A 24,303-nucleotide genomic window follows, 5' to 3' on the forward strand; every position below is an offset into this window, starting at 1 on the left:
GGGCGTATTCGGTTTAGCCAGCGTTAGGCGATAAACGAGACTTCCTTTTCCGTGCGCTGCATTGTTTAAGAAGCAACCGTGTGTTCAGATCAAAAGTTAGGCAAATTCGCCCCTCCAGATTTGTCAGCAAAATGAATGTCATTTTATGGTTCATTTAAATACCCCAGAGAAGTGCCCGTTCATCTGTTTTTGGTGAGTCTCAGTTTCACTGTAAATAATCACACGGAGGTTTAACTACTGTGGTATGAACCCGAAAAATAAACAGTTTTTCTTGTGACTGACTTTAATTAGCGGGTCTTACCTTTGCAGAAATTTCAATATCATGATGCAAATTACTAAAAGTAAAATTGAAGCTTTGTCAGGTCTGTCCTCAAGAGGAGAAGAAAACTACTTTTAAAATGCTCGTTGAACGGAGGTCGGATAATTTCTGATGCATTCGAGGAAGTCGGGAAATCTAAACGCTGAACGACTTTCATAACGCAGCCTCGCGGGAATTTATCTCAAGATGAATTTTAGATCAAGAGCAGATTGTTAGCTGAATTTACAAGCAGATGACAGTTTATAGAGGGTATTAAGACGCTGAATCGTTGTCAAGGTGACCCCTACGTTATGCCTGCTTTTGCTCACCACATGGACTGTGACGTAATATGATTGGTCAATACTACTCGGACTACAAACTGAAACCAAAAATGCATTTTTATGTAGAATCTTTAAATAGAGATTAGGAACATACAGAATACTACACTGATTGTATAGTGTGTGTATTACTTGACAAAGTCTCCTCATAGAAATTTACAATACTTTGGTTTGAAAGTTCACACTGCATTTCTGCTTCTTCTGTTATTCAGTCTTTTTTAAAATAAACACTTTGTTTCACAAAAGTTCTTTATTGTAGATGCACATTAACAAAACATCTTTTTTGACTTCACCAGAGTTGAATTATTTACACTGTCTTCATCCAGGGTAGACATATTTTTTACAGTATGAACAGTCACTAAAGGTTTAAAAAGCATTTGTCAGAGTCGTCTGTCAGTTTCGTCAAACACAGTGATTTTTCAAAATAAAGACTTGTACATAAACAACGCATGTCTTCTCTGTTTAAGCACCTTTGTGGACACTGATCTTGTCAACAGCAATTCAATGACCTATATGATGTCAAAGAGCATCAGTGTAACAAGGAGTTTACTTCTTTTCACGTTGATTTGGTCGGTCTGTGTTCAGGAGAAATACCGATAGTGTCTGCATGTTGAACTTTGAGGATATAATACCTCAGTGGCTGATGTTCATCTCACTCTCGTCATCCTCTTCTGCAGAGAAGGCAGAGAAGCTGACTGGCTCACATTCAAGAGTGCGTAAATTGACCAGGCATGCCGTTTGGGTGCTGCTGAACTCTGGAATAGTAACCAAAAGGACTTCCTGGCCATCAGGACCTGACAGGAAGAGGAGGAGAAGAAATATAGTGGCATGTTAGCGAGGAGGATAACTGTTTAAATGGAATAGTGTGTCCAAAACAAATTGTCTATTGACTATTGACCATCCAGCAAGTTTCTTTAAATCTTAAACTGACCTTTGATAAGCTTGGAATCAAAGGTTGGGGCGTTGCCACTGAAGTAAACATTGGGGCACTCTTCCAAGATGAAAGGGTCTTTCTGGTAAAATGGGTAACAACCTAACACAAAAAGTAAAGAAAACAGTGAATAACCAATATTTGACGAAAGAGTTTGTGTTTTTTTTCCTGTGTCGACTCGTCAGACTGACCCAGAGTATCCGGTGCGGTAGGGGCCAGGTGCCTTAGCCGTAGCGTTTCCTCGAGTATCTCCAGGTGGCTGTCTCTGCTGCTGTACCTCTGAATGTCGCTGACATTCTGGCCTGATGTGCCAAGGAAACTTTGGTGGCATCACAAACACAAGAACAGCGCTGTAAACATCTGCACACTGGCTTGGGATTTGGAGTTAAATGCATGATGAAATATCGTGGCTGTATTGTTTACCTCACTCCATCAATTTTGGCTTGGTGTGGATTAGAGGATAAATGTAGTGTGGGATACACTGAGGACAAGGGGAACATGCAGCGGTGGAGAGGCTGCTGAGGGAGGGTGTAGTTGGTGGGGTCATACTGGCCTGGCATCACATCGACTGGAACTGAGGACTAAAAAAAACAGAGGACACTGACAATCAGATTTATTTGATCACTTTTATTTATCTTAAAATGATTTTCCTTACAGTTGCATTGAGAAATCTTTTTTACCAGGCGTTAAATGTTTCTACCTAAAACATATGGGCAGCATATAATTGCAGTAAGAGTGGGTGAAAATGATGAATTCCTCCATCACTCCATGTAATTTTATATCCATGAATCAGACAGCAATAAGACAACCTGAGACACGGAAGAGATGCCACCACAGCGTAAACAATATGACTAAATCTGTCAGTATACAAGAGCGGACAGCTGACGGCACATATTGTCATATTGCACAAAATAAAACAAAAAAAGGCACACGGGGGAAGGCAGACTTACCACCAGCTGAAGCAGCAGCTCATCCAGCAGACGCATCGCCTCCACACTGCCAGCCTGAGTCTTCTTGGTGAGGTACTTGGGCTTTACATACAGAGAGGGTAAAACAGGTATTGAATGTTTTTTGAAGTGAATTTACTTTTGCATTTTTTCTGAAAGACAAAACAACTAAAGGATGTAATTGTATGTAATGAAATCTTTAGATAGTTTTAGATACCTTTGTTGATGCGTCCTTGTCCTGGGTGCTTGGGCTCAGGAGACTTCCAGCCAACAGGACCCTGGATATGGTCGCTGCCCCGCTCTGCTCCCCCTGGTCACCAAGCTGACCCGTTACCATGTCAACCAGCAGCTGTAGCCCCAGCATGCTGTCAGCCTGACTACTGCCAAGGCCAAGTCCTGAGGCCAGGAGCACAAACCTGCATAATAACACACAACACCATTAGAGTCATATTATCACAAAAGGCTGGGATTTACACAGCGTATCTGTGGGCATGTTCACCTGTCAGAGCTGAGCGCAGGTCTCGGTGTCTGTGGAGGAAGCTCAGCCATGCAATAGTCCTCCACTGTGAACTTTCCATCATTCCTCTCCGCTCCATATATAGCAATAACACTACCTGAAGAGACACAGAGAAAGAAGAGTTGCAAGAGACAAGAGAAGGACAATATTTTGGTAATGCCACTATGTGACGTGTCTGTCAGTGTCTAATGTGCTCAACAACCTCAAAAGAAATCCTGACCTGTGACACACTTGTCTCTGTCAATCTTGCCCTCCAGTTTGATCCTCTGTAGCTCATCCTCCAGAATCAGCTCGTCTGTTTCACTGATGAATTTGGCTCGCGCCGGCTGAGGCAGCAGGTTGTGCTGAAGAAGAGAGAAAAACAAGAGACATTGGACATGACACCTAATTGTATTTTGTCTGTCATGCAGGGGGTCAGTTTGTGAATTTAGCATGACTGCAGACCTCATCACTGATCTCTCTTAGAATAGATGGTTGCAATTCCATACGCTTGAACAAGGTTCCCACAATGCAACACTGCTCGCCTGTCTGAAGATCACACAGCTTCCTGATAAGCACATCTGATCCTGATGGACACAGAAAAACATCAACAGATTAGAAAATGCAAGGGAATATAACTTAAATGCTTTAGAGTCCCAAGTTTATGTTTATATGTCGAACACTTACCCCACTTCTGCTGGGCTCTCTCTGAAAGCAAAGGCCTCATTTGCATTAGTCGTGCTGCGTAAATATGAGCATATTGCCGATTGAAACTCCTCTCCCCGACTTTGTAGCGCTCCGAGCAGGGACTGTAGGCCAGCGACATCCTCTCAAACACCGGCCCCTGCTCCTCAGAGGCAGGGCGAGAGAGCAGAGAGGAGCCCTCCTTCTTGGCACTCAAGTTGGAGAACATGGCTATCCTGAAGCAGGACCACAGGAGAAGTTTCAACAAGCTAGCAAAGTAGATGTTTTAGCCTAACGAAGCGCTAATGACAGCTAGTAGTGCTGTCTGAGCTGAGCTCTTCCAAAACATGCCGACCTTTTTAGATTACTGAGCTAATGTAACAGTGTATATAATGTAAATGTAACATTAAACGCCCTTACCTTTCAGAAGTGAACGTCTGGCTTCAGCTTAACCCTATTAAATACGTTAAGATACCACAGGTTTTATTCCTTGACAGGAATCATCAGAAACAGTTCCCGCGAAATCACCCGCTCAACACTAGTTTTTTCAAGGCGAATACTTATTCTCGCGAGAACATATAGGGCACGAAAAATATGATAATACGTAACTTTAACCACAACACTACATAACGCGCCATACTCCTTCATGAAAATGACCTATATCCATCTTAACATGCAAGGACGTCAGTATATATATTTGGTTTTATCAAGCAAAGAACGGTCCATTGGTTTTGTTTTGTTTTTCTGTCACCGTCGCAAGGAGACTACGACACGGATTCAATACATGAGTCGCACTGAGTTGACGTCATAATAGCGTCGCGGCAGCACGCAGGCTCGCCATTTTCGCAGCTCTTTGTGCGCCACTATCTGCTAAGAGTTTGCGTGTTTGAATCGAGCGATTCGTCGACTCGGGTATTAATTCTGTTTTTAAAGATGCAAGGAAACAGAGGCCCCCAGCAGAACCATGGCCCCAACCGCCCGGGAGACCAGAAAAAACCCGGAGGTTCAAACACGAACGGCCAGCAGCCGGATCCCAGCGAGCAGACCAACCCCAATGAGGCCTTAACCCTGGACCTGCAGAGCTTCAGGAAGCCGGGGGAGAAAACCTTCACCCAGCGCAGCAGGCTGTTTGTAGGAAACCTGCCGACCGGAGTTACAGAGGAGGATCTGGAGAAAATGTTCGCTAAGTACGGCAAGGCCAATGAAATCTTTATCAACAAGGAAAGAGGCTTCGGCTTCATCCGGCTGGAGACCCGGATCATAGCTGAGATTGCCAGAGCCGAGCTTGATGATACCCCCTTCAGAGGCAGGCCCATAAGGGTGAGGTTTGCAACACATGGTGCTGCTCTAACTGTGAAAAATCTGCCTGATTTTGTGTCCAACGAGCTGCTGGAAGAGTCCTTTGCAGTGTTTGGTCAGATAGAAAGAGCTGTGGTCATAGTGGATGACCGAGGGAGGCCCACAGGGAAGGGAATAGTGGAGTACACTTCAAAGCCAGCTGCAAGAAAGGCTTTGGATAAGTGTGGTGATGGTGCCTATCTTCTCACAGCTTTTCCTCGACCCATTACAGTGGAGCCTATGGAACAGCTTGATGAAGAGGAGGGGCTTTCAGAAAAGCTCATAAACAAAAACCAGCAGTATCACAAAGAACGAGAGCAGCCACCTCGGTTTGCTCAGCCGGGCTCCTTCGAGTACGAGTATGCCATGCGCTGGAAGGCCCTGATGGAGATGGAGAAGCAGCAGTACGAAATGGTGGACCGCAACATGAAGGAGGCGCAGGAGAAGCTGGAGGCTGAGATGGAGGCGGCCAGGCACGAGCATCAGGTGATGCTGATGAGGCAGGACCTGCTGAGGCGGCAGGAGGAGTTGCGGAGGATGGAGGAGCTCCACAGTCAGGAGGTGCAGAAGCGGAAACAGGCTGAGATCCGGCAGGAGGAGGAACGCCGGAGGAGAGAAGAGGAGATGAGGATGCGCAATGAGGAGATGATGAAGAGGCAGCAGGAGGGCTTCAGAGGCAACTTCTCTGAAAACAGGGAGCAAGAAATGAGGATGCACATGGGCATGAACAGAAACTCTCTGGGTGGTAATTCGGGTCCTGCTGGCACTCCGGGCATGGCTGCGGAGAACACCCCGATGATGGCCGGGCCCGGAAACAACAACATGCCAGGAGGAGGCCAGGGGGGCTTCCCCAGAGGTCTCCCCGGACCCGGAGACTATGGACCTAACAAGCAACGCAGATTTTGAACCACATGTCAAATTTCCTCCTTTTTCATACTCACTGTATTTTGAAGTTCATGTAGTGAGGGTTGCTTAATGAACTTTAAAAAACTGTTGCATGTATTTTTTTTCTACTTTTTATTTGTACTTTCAAGTTACGTTTTAGTACAAAGATGTCCTAACTTTCCAAATGAGCCATGTGTTTTACTTTATTACTCACAGAAATGTAGTTTTTCATAGGGATAGATAATGTTTTTGTCCTGGACATGTTGACTTTTCTGGAATAAATTCATGATTCCCTAAGAGATGTGTTTGACATTTCAGGTTTTTTTTACTGTCTTTAAAGCTTTGAGCCACAGGTGTCACCATTTCATCATGATCAGAAAAACATGTTTTATCTATGTGATGATGATGCACACACAGGGCGTGCTTCAGTGTGTAATCGCTGCTGTAAACTTGATTTCTGACACTGATTGGACTATTGATTTAATTACCACCGTGGCACTGTTGGATCAATAACCCCATACACAGCAGCAGTCACATTAACAACATAATCTGTAGTGGTTCAAGCAGGAAAAGGTGCAAAATGTAACATAACTGAGTGAGCTGTTGTAACATACTGTAGCTGAAACAGCTTCATCTAATAAGCATACATCAGTAATATTCAATTTAAGCTACATTCTTATTAATACCTGCTGCTTTGATGACCGAAATTCAATTTGCTGACTCATTGATTATATTTGGTTTAGCTCAGCTATTATGTCAACGACTGTCACTGAGCATAGCAAACTACCCCTCATTTATATCTTGTAACATTTCGTTGCATGTAAATTACAGGTGCAATTAATTCTAATAGTTGAGATATATTAATGTGTGGCAGATTTATGGCTTGTGGGAGCCAGTGGAGCAGAGCAATAAATAAAGCTATTAGTGCTACCGGTCGGTGCCTTTCCTGCTCTCGCAACAAGAAGTCTTAAAGTAAAATGGCTTGTAATGATGACCCACGCCCCAGGAAATTAATACATTTTTTTAGGCAGGTGAGCATTGCGTGAGTGCAGTCAGGTATGTAATTGTGTTTATTACATTACTTATTTTTGCAAACTATCATCAGAAAAGCCATTAAATAAATCCTTTGTGAATATTAAAAACACAAACAACTCTACAAGCGTGCCATAAATAACCACAACAGTGAATAACTTCATGCTTTCACTTACAGATAAACATATTTTTGTTAACATTTAGTTGTTTCAAACTTTATTGAACACTATTGCAGTATACAACAATATAACAATTTGAGATTGATTGAGGAGGAAGTAAAATGAAGCTGGTATGATTCAGGCCATGATTCATTTTTCTGTCCCGCTCAATGCACAGGTGGGTCAGACAATGAAAGCAGTGCAAAGTTTAAAGGTCTAAATTGATCAATCTCGGCCGAGCAAAAGACAAACCATTTTTAAACACTGACTTCAGGACAGCTCAGCGCCATGTCAGCAGTCACTCTGGTGTTTGAGTTTCATGAAGAAATCCTGCATCAAGAGAACCGTCAAGATGAAACCCAAATAGAAACACCAGGTACAGAAAGTCTGGTTTGTAAACAAGGCCTGTGATGAACGAAGTGGACTGAAACTGTTCAGACTTGCATAATATCCAAATAGTTGCATCATGTGAAAAGGGACCAGCATGGGGTCTGACCCTGATTGTGCTTGCCTCTATTTTAGGACCTTCAGAGTCAGAAAAATTGTACTGTAGATTAAGTGACAACATTTTCTTCTTTACAGTCACAGGACAAATGTTCTATTAAACTTTCTAAAGAAACAATCAATTTCCTGACCATTTTTAAAGGGGATGACTTAAGATGACAACATTATTTAATATAAAACCTACAGATGTTTCGTCTCTGTTGCACTGTGGGCCTTTTCGTCCTCAACAAGTCGAAGATGATTATCCAAAAATAATACTCCAGACTCCTGCAACGGCCAAAAAGGCACTTTAGGTGCACATGTAGTCACACGGTTCATCCTAAGAAATGACCCGTCCTTAAAGGACATTTTCTAACATCCTCCTTCCTTCTTTTACAAACAAGCCTGCTCCATAAAAGGACAGACTTAGGTTATTAATCCTTGCTCCAATATCAGATAACAGACAGAATGTGTAAAAGGCATGGGTGACGCATAAAATAAAAAAGGTTATTAAATGTAATTTCTGGTGCTGTCAGGCGATGAAAAAATTAATCTAATTGGATACAGGCTTTGTAATTAATGGATCGCATATATCAATGTTCTTGTGAGAAGCAAATCACATGTTGGATTACCTGGATTACCCGTTTCTGGATGGTTTTATCTTACTTCTATACTTTTATTGTACTCTCTTCCTCACCTTTTTAAGTGTTCATTCACAAACTACTTTAATCTGACCACTTTCCCTTCCCTTTTAATTTGATGCAAAAAAAAAGGCTAAGTGTCAAAACATAAAGTCATTCACTTAAAGTCAGTCTGAAACGAGTTAAGAAATCCAGCGTGGGGACTGGCAAAAATCCAAATTTACAACGTACAAAACTATGTAGAAGCTAGAGAGCGATGCACAGACGGGGACGAATAAAGACAAATTGAGGGGCAGCTGTGTAATGAGCACAGGTGCTGGTAATCAAGGGACCGGGAGAAACATACGGGCAGGAAGTGAGAGGACAGAAGATGTAAGACTTCAAAATAAAACTCGAAAAGTAATATGCCAAATTAATTGAATTATACTCAGGCCCAAACAGAAAATAGAATAAAGACCTTTTTTTTTATAAACTTTAAATAAAAGTTTATACACAGGAATGTTTATGACTTTATGATAAATTAATGTTAGTTGTTAAAGTAGATATGAATAATGGAGACACCGCCCCGCATAAGTCATCCACCCCAGTTAAAACCGTCTGGACACGGCCCTGCATTAAAGTAATGTTGTTACTGTTTGAAAACTTTTTCCAAACCACGCCCAGAAGAAGACCCAGCGTGGTCTGAAACCGGTCAGCATTTTTCTTGTTGATGTTTTAACGTGATAAACCTCAAACCTATAAAGGAGTTTTATTAACAGCTGAGGCTCGGTGTGCATGTGCCTGAAGTAAACTGTGTCCCTGCAGCGTGCATGTACCAGACGAGTCATCACTGTCATAGTATTTCATTGTTTTTTGGGTTTTTTTTTAAGGAACATCACAAGTTGGATTTAGTGTCATATTGGTTTTAAGTAGATTAGCTGACTGATCATCTTCAGTGTCAAGTCGTCCAGCTGTTCGATGACTCGTCACCCTCCCTGATAAAAGAGACAATCTGATGTAAAAGCAGATACACGGGGATCCTCATATCTCCATCACGCAAACGGTTTATATCCTCTCAGACAGTTTTCAGCTGATAGCCACGACCTTTTTCAAGGGAACTACCCTTCACCTGTAATCCGAGTCCAAAAAGCTGAGATAACCAGCTCGACCCAGCGTCCAGCCAGTACAATAAGAGCTCCATAAAGACTGTCCGATAAGAGCGCCGTCATAAAGAGGGGAAAGTGGACGTTATCTGGAGGTCAGATCGGCAAGGTCTTACAGAAAAACCATCTACATAGGACCTTTTTAAACACTGGAGCTTTGAGGAGAGATAGTGAGAGGTTTAGAGATCTCTGTGGAAGATTTCTGAGAGCTTTCACATGAAAAAGGATAATTATTTAGCAATCATCTGTCACCGAATATCAGAAGCAGATTTATTGCCAAGTAGATTTATATAAGGAATTTGGTGTTTTGGTGAAAAACAATGACTGTTAAACAGCAGCACTACTACCGTCAATAAACTTAAATATAATAGAATAAGAACAGCAATATTATATAGACGTGAACAATGAGTGTAATAGACGAACCGTACAGTGGTGCCGTATTGTGCAAGATAGTGACAGAGTGCATAAAGTAACATTATGAAAGATACTGTCATAACGTGCAATGAAATGTATATTATATTTTAACACTCTTTGTACACAAAATGATGTAAAAATGCTTAATAATTGAAAGCCTGCATGGTAACACGTCAGACTTATAAAACAGAGCATGCAGTGTTAATTTTTTGTCTTCTGCACTTTGACCTGTCAGGACCTTTTTAGAAACATTAGTATAGAACTGATGTCTAATGATTGAATTTGTTGTCTTTGAAATAAACCATACATCCATATTTATATTGATCCTTTGTACAGTTTGTCAAGGGGACAGTGCACATCAATTTGAATTCAGCATCTTATTCTGTCTTTATCTCTCTTTATTTCTTTGAGTCTTCTTATCAAAAAGTCCAAAAAGCTCTCCATTAAAATATATGTTTAATAACAAAAAAACGGATGATGAGCAGTGGGTACTAACATATATGGAACAAAACACACTTATTGAAAAGTAGTTCCTCTTCCTTCCTGTGTAAGTTATAACGTTGCCCAGTTTAAACTAACAACAACATCAAGTTTGATGGACCTGATATATGAATTCCCCTTATTTTTAACTATAGCAGTGTATTAAATACAGTGCAGTTAAAGCGTAAAATTGTTAAATAAATACATATAAAATGTTAAAACTGTCCCTTTAAATACTGGAGTAAGAAACTGTCTGTGAAACAGCTCTCATGAACCTTCTTTGTTTACTTTTTTAAACTCAGGATTTGCTTTAATGTAAAATCAGTTTATGTCAAAGTGATTTTAGATTAACTGATAATATTGATGCATTTAAAACTCAATTCCTGTTGATGATTTAATTTCAAAATAAAACAGAAACACCTAGTATAAAGAAATATAACATTGTCAAAGGTAAAGGGACAGTAGTATTTATGTTTAAACCAATGACTGTATATAAATCTGTTATACAGTCTTGGTTTAAATGCATATAAATGTTTGTAGATGTTATTTTACCAGCTTTGTGAAAAGGTTTCTTTTGAATGTTTTTGAACACTTTTGTTGAAAAAAAACAAACAAACAACAATATAATTGTTAAACAATATGATTGCATTTATTTTGCAATCAGGTGACTTATTAGGATTTCCTTAGTAAGTGTTTTACTAATTCGTCAGATATGTAGGTTTAAGCCCGAACCGTTCCAAAATAGCTGCACACACCCTTTGGATTTTTGGGATGCTTTTTTCCCATTAAAAATATATTTTTATTGTTTTGTCTCCTGATGTTTGTATAAATATAAATGTGTAATAGGAAGTCACATTGATATGGACGGATAGGCACTCATAAAAATGATTTCCAGGACACTGTGCACCTCTCAAGGTCATATAAAGATGATAAACGCGCTTAAATTATGATAAGAGATGAATATAAAATTAAGAAATTGATTTATTCACAGATGAGAAAACAGTGTTGATAAAAATCTTTTACTGATAAAGCACTTTTCTTAACAAGGTTATAAAGTGCTTCACAAAAATAAAATAAAATTAAGAAGAAAGCAGGTAAAAACAAAACAAATAGACAGATAAAAAGACAGCAGATAATTAAGAGCTCATAAAAGCCTTCCGATGAAACAGAGAAGACATGATTGAAAAGAAGTTGAAGATGTCTCGGGGCTCTGACTGCAAAGGCACAGCCTCTTATGGTCACAAGCCTCTGAGAGAGCCCAGGCACATGTATAGTCAGAGGATCTTTTATATAATGTGGGGCCTTTTAAAGCTTTAAAAGTGATCAATACATTCTTTAAATCAACATGATATAAAACGGGCAGCTAGTGTTCTGAGGCAGTTGGAGTCTGTGCAGGGAGCTCTGACTAAAACCGGTATGAAGTGCATTACAGAAGACGGGAATTATCTTATTTAGGACCGTTTGGGATGAAAGAAGCAAGACTGGACCACATTCTTTAAGAAGAGGTGTCCATCAGAGACTTCACCCAGATCGTTGCCTTTCAGTTTAATATATTTTTTAATATGGAAGGCCAAAATTCAGCTATCCTGTTGCTTAAAAGACACAACATGGCACATCTGTCACATATAACAACTCTCACTACCCCCCACCCCTTTGTTAAACCTGTAAAAAAAAAAAAAAAAAAAGGACAAAAGTTGAAGACAATAGTGATAAAAAGAGATGCTCTTAAAGGTACAGTGTAAATGTAACAGTGTGCAAACAGTAAAGTGCAAATGTACATATTTATAACCACGATAAGTTAAAGTTGTAATCTCGAAGATGTCAGTTTTGTTCCCTTTGGCGGCACCTATTGCGATAAATAGTAATTGCGGGAGCACACTTCCCAGATATCCAGACAGTGTCACATGCGTGACGTCCACGGTTGGCTCCGGTTGTAACTCTTGATTTTCCTCGCTGACGGTCGCTTTCCTTTTTAGACTGTTTGCTTCATCTGAGCGTTTTTCTTTGGATTTTCACTTATTTTTGAAGTTGTATCTGTAGTCATTGATCTTTCTTTGTTTGTTCAGCCATAGTAGATTACTGTTTACTCACAACACTTGCAGAGACCGGAAAAGCAGCCGCTTAGCTCCGCCTACCCTCTCTGGCAGACCAACCACTGCTGGCTGATGGAAAACGCGTCACTAACTGGGCACTGCTTTTGATTTCTTCCGTGAAAGTCGCACCAGACACCCAGTCTGTAATTCTGCAAACGCAAACGCTTTCATCAGTGGGCTCAATCACCATTGTTTTACCTAATTCGGCGATATATAGAGACTTAACAGACATTTATTTACATGAAAATCTTCAGATTATCCCTTGAATGTTGATTATTTTAGAGCTTGAATGCCACTGTTTAAGTACTCACTTGTGCTTTAACAGTAGATGGATAGATACAAATGCTGATACATTTCATGGCTTTATCTTTTGGTCTCCGAGTTTTTTGGTGCGCAGGCCAAGTTACAAAATTCTGTCGTGACTTATCAGCGTATGCAAGAACAAAGTAACATCACCCTATCTGCCCTATTTCTTCTTGTCATTTTTCCATCTCTGTTTATCGTAAATAGAAACGCTCTTCGCCCTGATACCTGTGAAGACCTGTGGCACAACAACGCAGCCTTGGCTAAAGGTTTTATCTCAGCTTTGACCTTGATGGGTGATAAAAAGAATCTTAATTACACAGTAGATCTCAGATTGCTGGATGTGATCCAGGAATCTTATAGCTGTTTATACTGGGCTTTATACAACAGAAAATGTGATAGAAAAGTCTATCAGGGACTGATATGGCTTCTCTGCACCTTATAGTACAGACAGCTGGTGTCATAAAGATGGTCTAAAGGTCAAGTCCACCTTGCTATAGCTCTCTGTATGTTCATAACAACAATTGTAAAGAATTTTTTCATATCGCTGTGTCTTTAATTTAAAAGAATAAAGTTGCCCAAAGTTGTGTCTGTCAGAATGTGTGACTCAGGTGAAGGACTGGGCGCGGTTGTTATTTTGGTTTCTCCTGTAGTTTCTCTCTGCTTCGGATCTCCCCAGCAACCCTATCAAAATCTCTCCCACGTTAATAATTACACAGAGGGATTGATCAGGAAACGTGCGATTGGCCAGCAGCCGCATCAGACCAGATAAGACAGGCGTGACATCACAGGAGTGGTGGTGACACAGGGCAGGATGTTTCTCCTTCCCTCAGCCCTAACACTGCAAGACAGACAGACGGGCAGACAGATGACAACCACAGAGATCATCTCACTGTCTAACATTGTCTAATGAATCTTCTAAAAGGGCAGCAGTGATTTGTACACACTCTGTTTTACTTTACCTGAGGACACTGACTCTTCTCTTGTTGACAACTCTCAGAAATCATGGGCCGTGTCGCAGCTCTGATCATTTTTCTGACTTGTGCGGTAAGTTGTTCCTGTGACTTTTCTTTTTGAGGAAACCTGTACTTACATAATGGTGTTGTAATGTTTATTTCAGTAAGCAGCCTGAGCTCACACTGCTTTATTCTCTCACTCCAGTATTCAAAACTTCTGACCAGGACTGTAGAAGAATGCATGTAAATGCTTTTGTGGTTCAAGGAACAAATAAATGTAAAAGTAATTTTTTTGATAAAACTAATGAAGGATCCAGTTGTTGGTTAATCCAAAAAGGACTATAGATTCATTTGTGCCATAAATGTCAAATCATTAGTCATATTAGGGTGCCTCCTCACATGTTTGTATCCTTATGCGGAAAAGTGAGTCACTCAGATAAACGTCTCCTCAGATAAAATGTCGTCTGTAGCTCTGAGTTTAATGGTATGGAAGGTGTTTAATGCCAGAATTAAAATCAAATCAAACACAAAATAATTTTCACACAGAACAATTTGTAATTCCTATTTAATTGTATTGCATACATCCCAACAATATAATAGTCAATGTATTAATAATGTACTGTAAAATGGTATTTTTTTTAAAAGATGACTTTTCCCGAAGTGACTCTTCAACATGTTTAGGGACTTTAAAAGATTATTTGAATGTCTGTTGTCATTCTTCATTGTAAATAGTGTTAAACTTTACAATTTCAGGGTCAAGTAAGTTTATTTTGTGTTTGTTTTTGGTCAAGAGTGAAATTTGAGAGGTAAAAATACTCTGAATGAACTCATTCATAAAGAAATACATTTTTAAAATAAATATTCAAAGAGTGAGTTTTTGACTCAAGTTGAAGTCAAGGTATCTATAAAAAAAACTTAAACAATGTTTGACTAAAATATTTTGACACAGAACAAAACAAAACAAAACCCAATCATATAAATAAATAAATATTTAAAACACTTTATTTTGAAAAAATGAACAGGGGAAGATCTAACAGTGAGGACCACATGGATAATTGATTGGTTCTTTTTACCAGTGATATATATATATACAATGTTGAATAAGAATTATTTGGGAATAACTTTAATATAAATTACAATTTGTAGTTTGTTTTTGGATGTTGTTGGATTGTGGATAAACTTTGAACACTCTCCTTTTTATTGTATTGCAACTTGCAAGGTGGTTTTAAGCTGACATGGCAGGACACAGCGCAGCTCCAGGGTCATTGTGATGCTGTTAAGACATTGTGGTGTAGTACAGTAATGTAATGTCTGTAGTAAAATCTACTATGGTGAAAATGACAAACCTAATCAGTTTTATTTGAAAACATACTGTATGGAGAAAGATGCAAGGGTGAGGCTAAAACAATATTAACATCAAAAGGACATGCTAATGTAACAAGTCCACTTACCTGCAACATCATGTGGTTCCCTCTACTGTAATCATTCATTGACAACTGTGTCTTTCATGCAGATGCTGTCAGAGGCCCAACATGAGCCCGGCTTCTGTGCTTTCTACGAGGAGTGTGGTCGTAACCCATCCCTAGGAGAAACTCTCCTTCCTCCTATTGTCCCCTGTCTCAACTACAGCCGTGCCCGTCACCTCACAGGAGAGCACTACAAGAAACTCAAGAAGGTCTGTAAATCCAGCTTGAAGTGAGACAGAAAACTGAATAAGGCAGGGTAGTATAGCTCGCATCCTAGGCCATCTTTAGTTATTTAAAAAGTTTAAATAGATGAAAAGTGAGCTTGTCTGTGGGTGTGTCATTTTTTAAAATTGCACCTGTCCTTGCTGCAGGTGTGTCCCATTTTGGACCAGGGAGAGAAAAACACGTACGCCTGCTGCTCCATCAACCAGCTGATCTCCCTGGAAATGAGTCTGACCCTGTCCAAGGCTGTTCTGGTCCGCTGCCCATCCTGCGCAGAGAACTTTGCCCACCTGCACTGCATCAACACCTGCAGCCCCAACCAGAGCCAGACAGTCAAAGTCACAAAGGTCATGAATGTCACGTCCCTCGGCAAGACAAGGGAGGCCGTAGTAGGTTACAAGGCATACCTCAGCACCACTTTTGCAGATGCTTCCTTCAAATCTTGTCAAAATGTCAGAATCCCCGCCACAGGGGGCTTCGCCATTGCCACCATGTGTGGTAGATATGGCGCCAAGTTGTGCAACCCCCAGCACTGGTATGACTTCCAAGGAGACTCCAGTAATGGCCTAGCTCCACTGGACATCGACTTCAACCTGATAAAAGAGGGAGACACTGCAGGACTACCAGAGGGTGCGTTTCCCTACAGTGGACGTGCTCTAAGGTGTAATGAGATCACACCATCCGGAGGTCAGGTCTGCTCCTGCCAGGACTGCCAAGAGTCATGCCCAAAGATGCCGGATCCTCCACTGCCCCCTGGTCCCTTCCGACTGTTGGGGACAGATGGCTTCCTTGTGATTTGCATAATCCTCCTTTGTTTTTTGGTATTTTTCTTCCTCCTCTACCTCTCTGTCACTTTCTGGGTGAGGTCTAAGAAATCAAAGTATGAGGACACAGAAAAGAAAAAGGGGAAAGGCAAGGACCGTAACAGTAATGATGTGACTCAGCAGATTGTTGATCCGTCAGAGGTGACGTTTGCTGATAGGAACAGCCTGGCGGCCCAAGCCTTCCTAAGCTTACAGTTCCAGCGTTGGGGTACCCTTATGGCCTCTTATCCCCTCACGGTAAATACCATCAAAGTACTTCAAAAAGAGGCTTTCAGCTTGTTGAATATGATTCTGTATGTCTCACTTTTACATTTATCTTCCCTCAAGGTGCTCCTGTTGTCAGCTGTAGTCGTGGCTGTTTTCGCTGCTGGCCTCAAGTCCATAGAGCTCACCACCGACCCAGTCGAGCTGTGGTCTGCTCCCGCCAGCCGTGCGCGTCAGGAGAAAACATTCCACGACGAACACTTTGAACCGTTCTTCAGGACGAACCAGCTGATCCTGACAGCCCCGGGGAGAAAGGGCCACATTTATGACTCTTTGCTGTTTGGACCGCAGAACTTCAGCGGGCTTGTATCCAAAGACCTCGTCATTGAGCTGCTCCAGCTCCAGAAACGAATTCAGGTAAAGAGAACGACTCAAATATGACAGTTGACTGTTTTTACAAAAGTTTACCATATTACTTCTTCACATTGTTGCCTCTTCTATGCCTTTTTTAGAGCATTGAGTTCTGGTCGGAGGAGCTGAACCGCACAGCAAGTCTGAAGGATGTGTGTTACGCACCGCTAAACCCATCCAACCCCTCCCTGACGGACTGTGCGACCAACAGCGTGGTACAGTACTTCCAGAACAGCCTGGACAACATTAACGCTAAGGTGAACATGACAGAGCTGGGAGTGACCAAAGAGGTGGACTGGAGGGATCACTTAATCTACTGTCTCAAGTAAGGATTCATCCATTGGAGTTTCAAATCACCTGTTGAAAACAGGGATTGACCTGCAATTGCTCAGAAACCTTGCGCTAACCATCCCTTCCTCCTTTTTTTCTCAAGCTCTCCCCTGTCCTTCAAGGACATCACTGATCTGGGTATGAGCTGCATGGCTGATTACGGAGCTCCAGTCTTCTCCTTTCTGGCTGTAGGAGGCTATGATAGTGAGTGAATTTCAGTTCCCCTTTTACACAGAAAATACCCGTACGATAAACTAAAGACTCAGTTTACTTACCGCATCTTTCTTTCCTTAGATGACGACTTCACCAATGCCGAGGCATTCATCCTGACGTTCTCCCTCAACAACTATGCTCGAAACAACCCCAAGTTCAAAGTGGCCATGCAGTGGGAGACAGAGTTTCTTAAAATTGTGCAGGACTACCAGAAAGACCCTGCCTGCAAATTTACCTTTGCATACATGGCAGAGGTACAGTAAAACATACCTCTGGTAGCATGCTGTCATGAAGGCATCCTGTTGGGTTCACCTCTTTTCTTGTAGCACCTCAGTATTCTTACTCTTAAACCCTTTTCTATCTGGTTTCCAGAGGTCTCTGGAGGACGAGATAAATCGGACGACAGCAGAGGATATACCCATCTTCATGATCAGCTATGCTGTAATCTTTGTTTACATTGCTGTGGCACTGGGGGAGTACTCTTCATGGAAACGAATACTGGTAAGATTTTGCTGAGCATTGTCCACCATGGTTATAATACTAAACATTTTTGACCATCACTTTAGTCCACATTAGTCAACAGTTATATATTGTCATTAACTTTGGCGCAGACATTCATGTTGATAACTTTGTTGATCTCCTGACATGCTACCATGCTTAAGTAAGAAGCTGATTGTGGTAAACTTTTTACTTGCCAAAGCTTGTCAGCGTATCAACATTGGTGCTTTAAACATGTTAGCATGGTGTTAGCCTTTAGCTCCCAGCATTGTCGAGTTAAATACATTCTTACTGAGCTGTAGGAGTGACTCTAGATAAGCAATCTTGTTAAGGTTTCCCAGCATAACTTTTTTCACTAATATTAGAGGTATACAACATGTGCGTTAGATTTGACAGGCCTCCAACAAGGAAGTATAGTCTATGAAACTTATCACATATATGATAAGCAGATATGCCTTCAGTGTGGCTGTGTCAGCTGTATAATGCTTATCTCCTATGTCAGAGCACATAGGTTTATTGGCCAGTTATACAATACAGAAGACATGATTCAGCAGAAGATATGGTTTAAAAAAAGGTTCATTGAGTTGAATGTAAATCTGGATTCTTATCTCCGTGTCCTGTAGGTGGACTCCAAGTTTCTGGTGGGTCTGGGTGGGATCCTGGTGGTCGGCTGTTCAGTCCTGGCCTCGATGGGCTTCTACTCCTGGATCGGTATCCCCTCCTCGCTGATCATCCTGCAGGTCGTGCCTTTCCTCGTGCTTGCTGTTGGAGCTGACAACATCTTCATCTTTGTTCTGGAGTACCAGGTGTGTGCATGATAACAGTACAGTATATTTTGTCAGCTATGTGCATTGTACATCAGAATTAACTGTACTCTTTCTTCCTCGCAGAGAGATATGCGGAGGCCTGGAGAGAAGAGAGAGGAGCAGATTGGTCGTGTCCTTGGAAACGTTGCTCCCAGCATGCTCCTGTGCAGTCTCTCTGAGTCAATCTGCTTCTTTCTAGGTAGGAACTTTTAAATCCTTGTTAGTCTTTGTGCAACGGGTTTCACATTTATGTTTAAAGATTTGCCATCAATGCAATTCTGTGACCAACAAGTTTCTCTACAATGCCTTAATCTTTACTTGTGTCTGTTCTGTTACCAAGGCGCCCTGTCCACCATGCCAGCAGTGAAGTCCTTTGCTCTGTACGCTGCTCTGGCCGTGCTCATGGACTTCATCCTCCAGATGACAGCCTTCGTGGCTCTGCTATCCCTGGATGCCCGGCGCCAAGACAGCAACCGCTGTGAACTGTTTTGCTGTGTAACAGTGTCAACAAAGCGTACAAACAAGCCAAACGAGGGCTTCCTGCTGCCCTTCATGAGGAAATACTACGCCCCTGTCCTACTGCACCGTTACACCAGAATCATAGTGGTAAAGCTACCCACCATTTAGCTTTAACATAAGAAAAATCCACATTATCACGTAATTCTCAACCCATGACCTCATGTGTGCCTTTAATGTGAAATCCAATGTTATCAATGACTGGATATTTATTGAATTAATTTTGTCCTGTGTTCTCCTCAGATGCTGGTTTTCATCTTCATGCTCTGTGGATCCTTATTCCTCATGCTTAATGTGACCGTGGGTCTGGACCAGGAGCTGGCCATGCCTCAGGTCAGTAAGAGCTGCTTTAAACAATTCAAAATAAAATCCTGCAAACCCTTTCTATGTTAGCTAACAAACATTATTCTGTTCTCTGTGCAGGGCTCTTACATGCTGGACTATTTCAAGTACCTGTACAAATACTTTGAAGTTGGAGTCCCTGTTTATTTTGTGACAAAAAAAGGCTTCAACTTCAACAGTGTGCAGGGCATGAATGCTGTCTGCTCCAGCGTCGGCTGTGATCAGTTCTCACTAACCCAGAAGATCCAGTACGCTGCCAACTACCCTCACTTGTAAGTTTGTTTATTTATAATGATCTGGACTGTGAAAATACAGGCTTTTGGATAAGTTGTAGTTTTACTATGTTTTTACAACATGTGGCTTCCTTTGTCCTTCAAATAATTATTTTTCTCTGCCAGATCCTTGAACCTGCTGATATCATAGAAGCAACCTCTCACACACTAGTCGTCAGCCGTTAGATCTGTTAATAATAAACTCAGTTACATGATAGCCACCAAGCAGATAAAGGGTGCCTCTTACTGATCGTGCCAGCCAGAGAGTAAACACCCAACACACACCCCTAATTCCTATTTTATAGATTGTCATGAGTTGTACGGATTATTAAGCCCCACAAGACGAATTCGTGATTTGTGGCTTTTGGCTAGATAAAATTAGCTTGACTTGACTGTTCGAATTAACAAACAAATTCAGAGACAAGAGGAGTAATACAATCTGGTATCTTTGCCTGTTATGTAAAGCATCCTACTGTATAGTGTCAATTTGCCACCGAACAGGTAACATGTGAATCATACCAACACTTAGATAATCATATTACCAAAAGATCACTATGACATAAAAAGATCATTATAAACAACACATTTTAGTTTCCTTGAGATAAGATTATGGAGCTACCTTATCAGCATCTTTAAGATGTTATCATTGCTTACTGACAAACAGCACTAGAGTATCATATGAAAGTGAAAGCAATGATGCTGGGTTAGTAATGTTTGTTCACCAGTTGGGTTAAGCTGCTCCGGTTAGCTTGCTAAATTAGCTCAAATAGTGTTTTTCTAACTTCTGAAGTAATCTGAAAATCACTGTCAAATGTTAAAGTAATAGGTTAACATTTAGGGAAATGTGTTTGCTATTGCTTTTTCCACTCTCATGTCTGTACAGCTACTTTGGTCTCCCTTTTTGTAGTCTTTATGCTATACTAAGCTAACCAGCTAATAGCTTTAGCTTCATAAATTTATCTTACAGACATGAGATCAATAATCTCATGTGATTTTAAGATAGAAAGTCAGTATGAATAACTATTGCAAAAAAGGATAAGGCAGCTTTGATACATATTATATATATATATATATACATATTATATTTATACACAACCCAACAAAAACAATTAGCCTATCGTCTGTGTAGCCAAAGCCTGATTTGGCTAAAGCTCCTATAGTTAGCTGGTGATATTTTGTGACAGTCCTACACTTGCTAGAAAACTAAATGTGTGTTAATCCACTGCTCAAAATAGTCCCAAACAAATTTACAGGGACAATATTTATCCTGTTGAAGTGACATTTGCCAAAAAAGTATTGCGTTTTTTAAGATTTACAGTCTCCGTAAATTTCAATGATTACAGGTAAACGTGGAATAACAGCAGAATTATTCTTTAAAACAGACAGTTTTATTTCTGCCTTACCTTAACCCAATGATGATATCATCTGCAGATCCTACATGGCTATTCCTGCTAACTCCTGGGTGGATGATTTCATCGACTGGCTGAACCCTGGATCCAAATGTTGTCGTCTTTACACTCTCGGTCCAAATGCTGGACAGTTCTGTCCTGCAAGCGAAAGTAAGTAAACTCCCAATTAACACACAACTGTAAATAAAGACATTACTCTTCTTTTATTAACACCTACCGGTACCTTTCTCTCGTGTGAAAGCATCTCCTTTCCTATGTGGCCGTAAGTGTATGGCTACACCTCCAGATGGCGTCCTCAGGCCCACTGTAGAACAATTCAACCGCTTCCTCCCTGACTTCCTGGGTAACAGGCCAGATCTGCAGTGCCCCAAAGGGTGTGTATTGTAGCCGTACATGCACAGAAAAATATGACATGAAGGCAGCAGTTTCACAGCGTATTGTCTCTTTTAACAGTGGCCTTGGGGCGTATGACACCGCTGTGGTGAAAGACGAGAGTGGAGAAATTATAGGTAAGTCATCTCAAATCATCTTAAATCTTTCAAAGATCTTATATTCTTTCAGTAGGAATGCAACTGTGACCTATGTGCCTCTGTGTTCACAGCAACTCGGTTCATGGCTTATCACACACCTTTAACCAACTCTCAAGAGTTCACCGCTGCTCTGCTGAAGTCCAGAGAGCTGGCTGACAACATCACTTTGGGCATGAGGCGGATACCAGGAACCTCGCCTGACTTTGAAGTGTTTCCTTACACGTATGTACCCTTAAATCCTTAACTTAATCCCTATTATAACCCTCTATAAGAACTATTCTTGCATCTCTACATCTCTGTGAATGTTTCCTTTCCATTCTTATGCCATTAAATGTATCCATTCTGTAGTTTCTGACCAGTTCATCTCCCCTTCCTCTTCCAGGGTGACGAGTGTATTTTACGAGCAGTACCTGACTATCGTGCCTGAAGGACTCTTTAACATCTCCCTGTGTCTGCTGCCGACCTTCGTGGTGTGCTGTCTGCTGCTGGGCATGGATCTGCGCTCCGGGCTGCTCAACCTGATCACCATCATCATGATCATCGTGGATACTGTTGGTGTCATGACACTGTGGAGCATCGATTACAACGCGGTGGCTCTTATCAACCTGGTCACGGTGAGAACACAAACCAAGATACAAATATCATGAGGATTACCACAACATACTACTATCCTGTGAAGACAGCTGTGTAATGTGTTCTGTGGCTCTTGAAGGATAGTGAGGTCATTGAGGTGATCTTAATTTGGGTTTAGAGACTTCAAATGTACAACATAAAGCATGTGTTACAAACTGGATGTGTGAAGTTTAACATAATAAGTGCTTAATGATAGACACTATTGAGCTGCATCATGGGTAATGTAGGATCCAGTGATTTTAGAGCTTTGCCACACAGGGGATTAAAATGAGTATACTTTGGCCTCCATTGCTAAATTTTTATCCCATTTACTATAGCAATTATTCTACGATTTAATACTTTAGCAGGCTTTCTTTACATAGTTAAAGTGATAGTCTCAAAGATTTCCATTTAAATAAATGTCTGTTAAGTCACTATCTATGGCCACTTGAGGTAACACAATGGTGATTGAGCCTTTGGCCCACTGATGAAAGCCTTTGCAGTATTACAGACTTGGTATCTGTGGCGACTTTCACGGAAAGAATCCCAAGCGGCGCCCAGTTAGTGACGCGATTTCCATCGCCCAACAGTGGTTGGTCTGCCAGAGAGGGTAGGCGGAGCTAAGCGGCTGCTCTTCCGCTCTCTGCAAGTGTTGCGAGTTAACAGTAATCTACTATGGCTGAATAAACAAAGAAAAGATCGATGACTACAGATACAACTTCAAAAAGAAAAAAATTTGGCGCGCAGACGAAGGCAAACAGTCTAAAAGGGAAAGCAACACTGTCTGGATATCTGGGAAGTGTGCTCCTGCAACTGTCGTTTATCACCATAGGTGTCGCTAAAGAGAACGAAACTGAGATCTTCGAAATCATCAATAAAAGTTGTTTACAATCCACTTTATCACCATTATATGTCATAGATACATACCTTTTTTGTATATTTATTAAACAGACTCTCATTTTTGAGAAGCTTAAATTCTAGTCAAACCTTTCTGTGATAATTATCATTAATACAAATGTAATCACGGTATGACAAACCTCAACCGAAACACTGCTTTCAACTTGTAAATGATAGCATGTTATTAATAGCTAGAGTTATTTATTACTTTACACTTACATTGTCTGTGTTGTTTGCAGGCGGTGGGCATCTCTGTGGAGTTTGTGTCTCATATGACGAGATCGTTTGCACTCAGCACTAAACCCACGCATGTAGAAAGAGCCAAGGAGGCCACAGCCAACATGGGCAGTGCGGTGAGTAGCTATAAGGCGGTTTAAAGCAGACATTGTTAATCACTCATAAGGTGTACTACATGTAGTGATTTGCTGTTTGAGTGAAATGTGTTTGTTTTGTACCCTTCAGGTTGTTGCTGGTGTTGCTATGACCAACCTGCCAGGCATCCTGGTGCTGGCGTTTGCCAAAGCGCAGCTCATCCAGATCTTCTTCTTCCGGTTAAATCTGGTCATCACTCTTCTGGGGTTGGCTCACGGACTCATTTTCCTCCCTGTGCTGCTCAGCTACTTTGGTATGTTCTTTGTAGGTGCTTGATTATGTATGCAACTTGTTTGAAGAACCAAAAAGCAAACTTTTTCACATCTTCATGTTTCTCTCTTTAAGGTCCTGGTATGAATAAAGCCGTACTGTTGCAGAAGCAGCAGGCCAACAAGGAGCTGGAGATGAGAAACACATTGAAACAAGGTTATGAAAACATGAGCTATGAAGAGAACGAGATAAAACAGGACCCAGACACAAAGACCGCCACAGATGCAGACAAACCATCAGAATTTCAAAAGCACCAACAGGAGGTGAAAGAGGAGAGGATTGATCGTTTCTGAGCGGCAGCGAGAAAACTGTTTATTAAGCTATAAAGAGTGAATACCTCTGTAACAAACTGAGCAAGGATGGACACACAATGGACAAAGTTAGCAAACAAGGAGTCATGTATTTGTGTCTGTATGGAAATCATTAACTTAACTATGTACCTCAATCAGAAGTGGACCAGTGGGACTGAAGCAACAGTTGTGCAATACTA

General features: G+C 41.2%; 3 protein-coding genes across 3 annotated transcripts; 2 read left to right on the forward strand and 1 right to left on the reverse strand.

Moving 5' to 3' along the window:
* Positions 1–830: 830 nt before the first annotated feature.
* Positions 831–4,390, reverse strand: pold2 (polymerase (DNA directed), delta 2, regulatory subunit). The gene is made up of 11 exons (XM_069683284.1): positions 4,115–4,390; positions 3,698–3,930; positions 3,476–3,597; positions 3,252–3,375; positions 3,014–3,128; positions 2,732–2,930; positions 2,518–2,598; positions 1,991–2,148; positions 1,759–1,886; positions 1,568–1,669; positions 831–1,430 (listed from the first exon to the last, which is right to left on the reverse strand). The coding sequence occupies exons 2-11, from the start codon at positions 3,921–3,923 to the stop codon at positions 1,270–1,272; spliced, it is 1,416 nt and encodes a 471-aa protein (XP_069539385.1). The 5' UTR covers positions 3,924–3,930; positions 4,115–4,390; the 3' UTR covers positions 831–1,269.
* A 137-nt stretch (positions 4,391–4,527) lies between these two features.
* On the forward strand, positions 4,528–6,218 carry nono (non-POU domain containing, octamer-binding). The gene has a single exon (XM_069683034.1). It carries the CDS (start codon positions 4,628–4,630, stop codon positions 5,936–5,938), a length of 1,311 nt encoding a protein of 436 aa, XP_069539135.1. The 5' UTR covers positions 4,528–4,627; the 3' UTR covers positions 5,939–6,218.
* Positions 6,219–13,668: 7,450 nt separating this feature from the next.
* Positions 13,669–24,106, forward strand: npc1l1 (NPC1-like 1). Its single transcript, XM_069682718.1, has 21 exons — positions 13,669–13,710; positions 15,133–15,294; positions 15,457–16,368; positions 16,459–16,752; positions 16,848–17,071; positions 17,180–17,280; positions 17,371–17,543; positions 17,662–17,790; positions 18,411–18,593; positions 18,678–18,792; positions 18,934–19,199; positions 19,353–19,442; positions 19,533–19,723; positions 21,155–21,282; positions 21,374–21,506; positions 21,586–21,641; positions 21,734–21,884; positions 22,045–22,276; positions 23,411–23,524; positions 23,634–23,796; positions 23,889–24,106. Exons 1-21 carry the CDS (start codon positions 13,669–13,671, stop codon positions 24,104–24,106), a joined length of 4,077 nt encoding a protein of 1,358 aa, XP_069538819.1.
* Positions 24,107–24,303: the final 197 nt, after the last annotated feature.

The sequence above is a fragment of the Semicossyphus pulcher genome, unplaced genomic scaffold, assembly GCF_022749685.1.
Source record: "Semicossyphus pulcher isolate SPU_LCO1_2020_fin unplaced genomic scaffold, fSemPul1.0.p SCAF_6, whole genome shotgun sequence".
Classification (NCBI taxonomy): Eukaryota; Metazoa; Chordata; class Actinopteri; order Labriformes; family Labridae; genus Semicossyphus; species Semicossyphus pulcher.

What these genes read in the sequence shown, in the direction of transcription:
- pold2 (XM_069683284.1), bottom strand. Translation starts at nt 3,923, where the DNA reads ATGTTCTCCAACTTGAGTGCCAAGAAGGAGGGCTCCTCTCTGCTCTCT. An exon ending in CCTGCGCTCAGCTCTGACAG is followed by an intron (nt 2,931 to 3,013) that starts GTGAACATGCCC and finishes GTTATTATGCAG; the next exon opens with GTTTGTGCTCCTGGCCTCAG. An exon ending in TACCGCACCGGATACTCTGG is followed by an intron (nt 1,670 to 1,758) that starts GTCAGTCTGACG and finishes TTTTTGTGTTAG; the next exon opens with GTTGTTACCCATTTTACCAG.
- nono (XM_069683034.1), top strand. Translation starts at nt 4,628, where the DNA reads ATGCAAGGAAACAGAGGCCCCCAGCAGAACCATGGCCCCAACCGCCCG.
- npc1l1 (XM_069682718.1), top strand. Translation starts at nt 13,669, where the DNA reads ATGGGCCGTGTCGCAGCTCTGATCATTTTTCTGACTTGTGCG. An exon ending in CTTCATGGAAACGAATACTG is followed by an intron (nt 17,791 to 18,410) that starts GTAAGATTTTGC and finishes CGTGTCCTGTAG; the next exon opens with GTGGACTCCAAGTTTCTGGT. An exon ending in TGTGCTGCTCAGCTACTTTG is followed by an intron (nt 23,797 to 23,888) that starts GTATGTTCTTTG and finishes TCTCTCTTTAAG; the next exon opens with GTCCTGGTATGAATAAAGCC.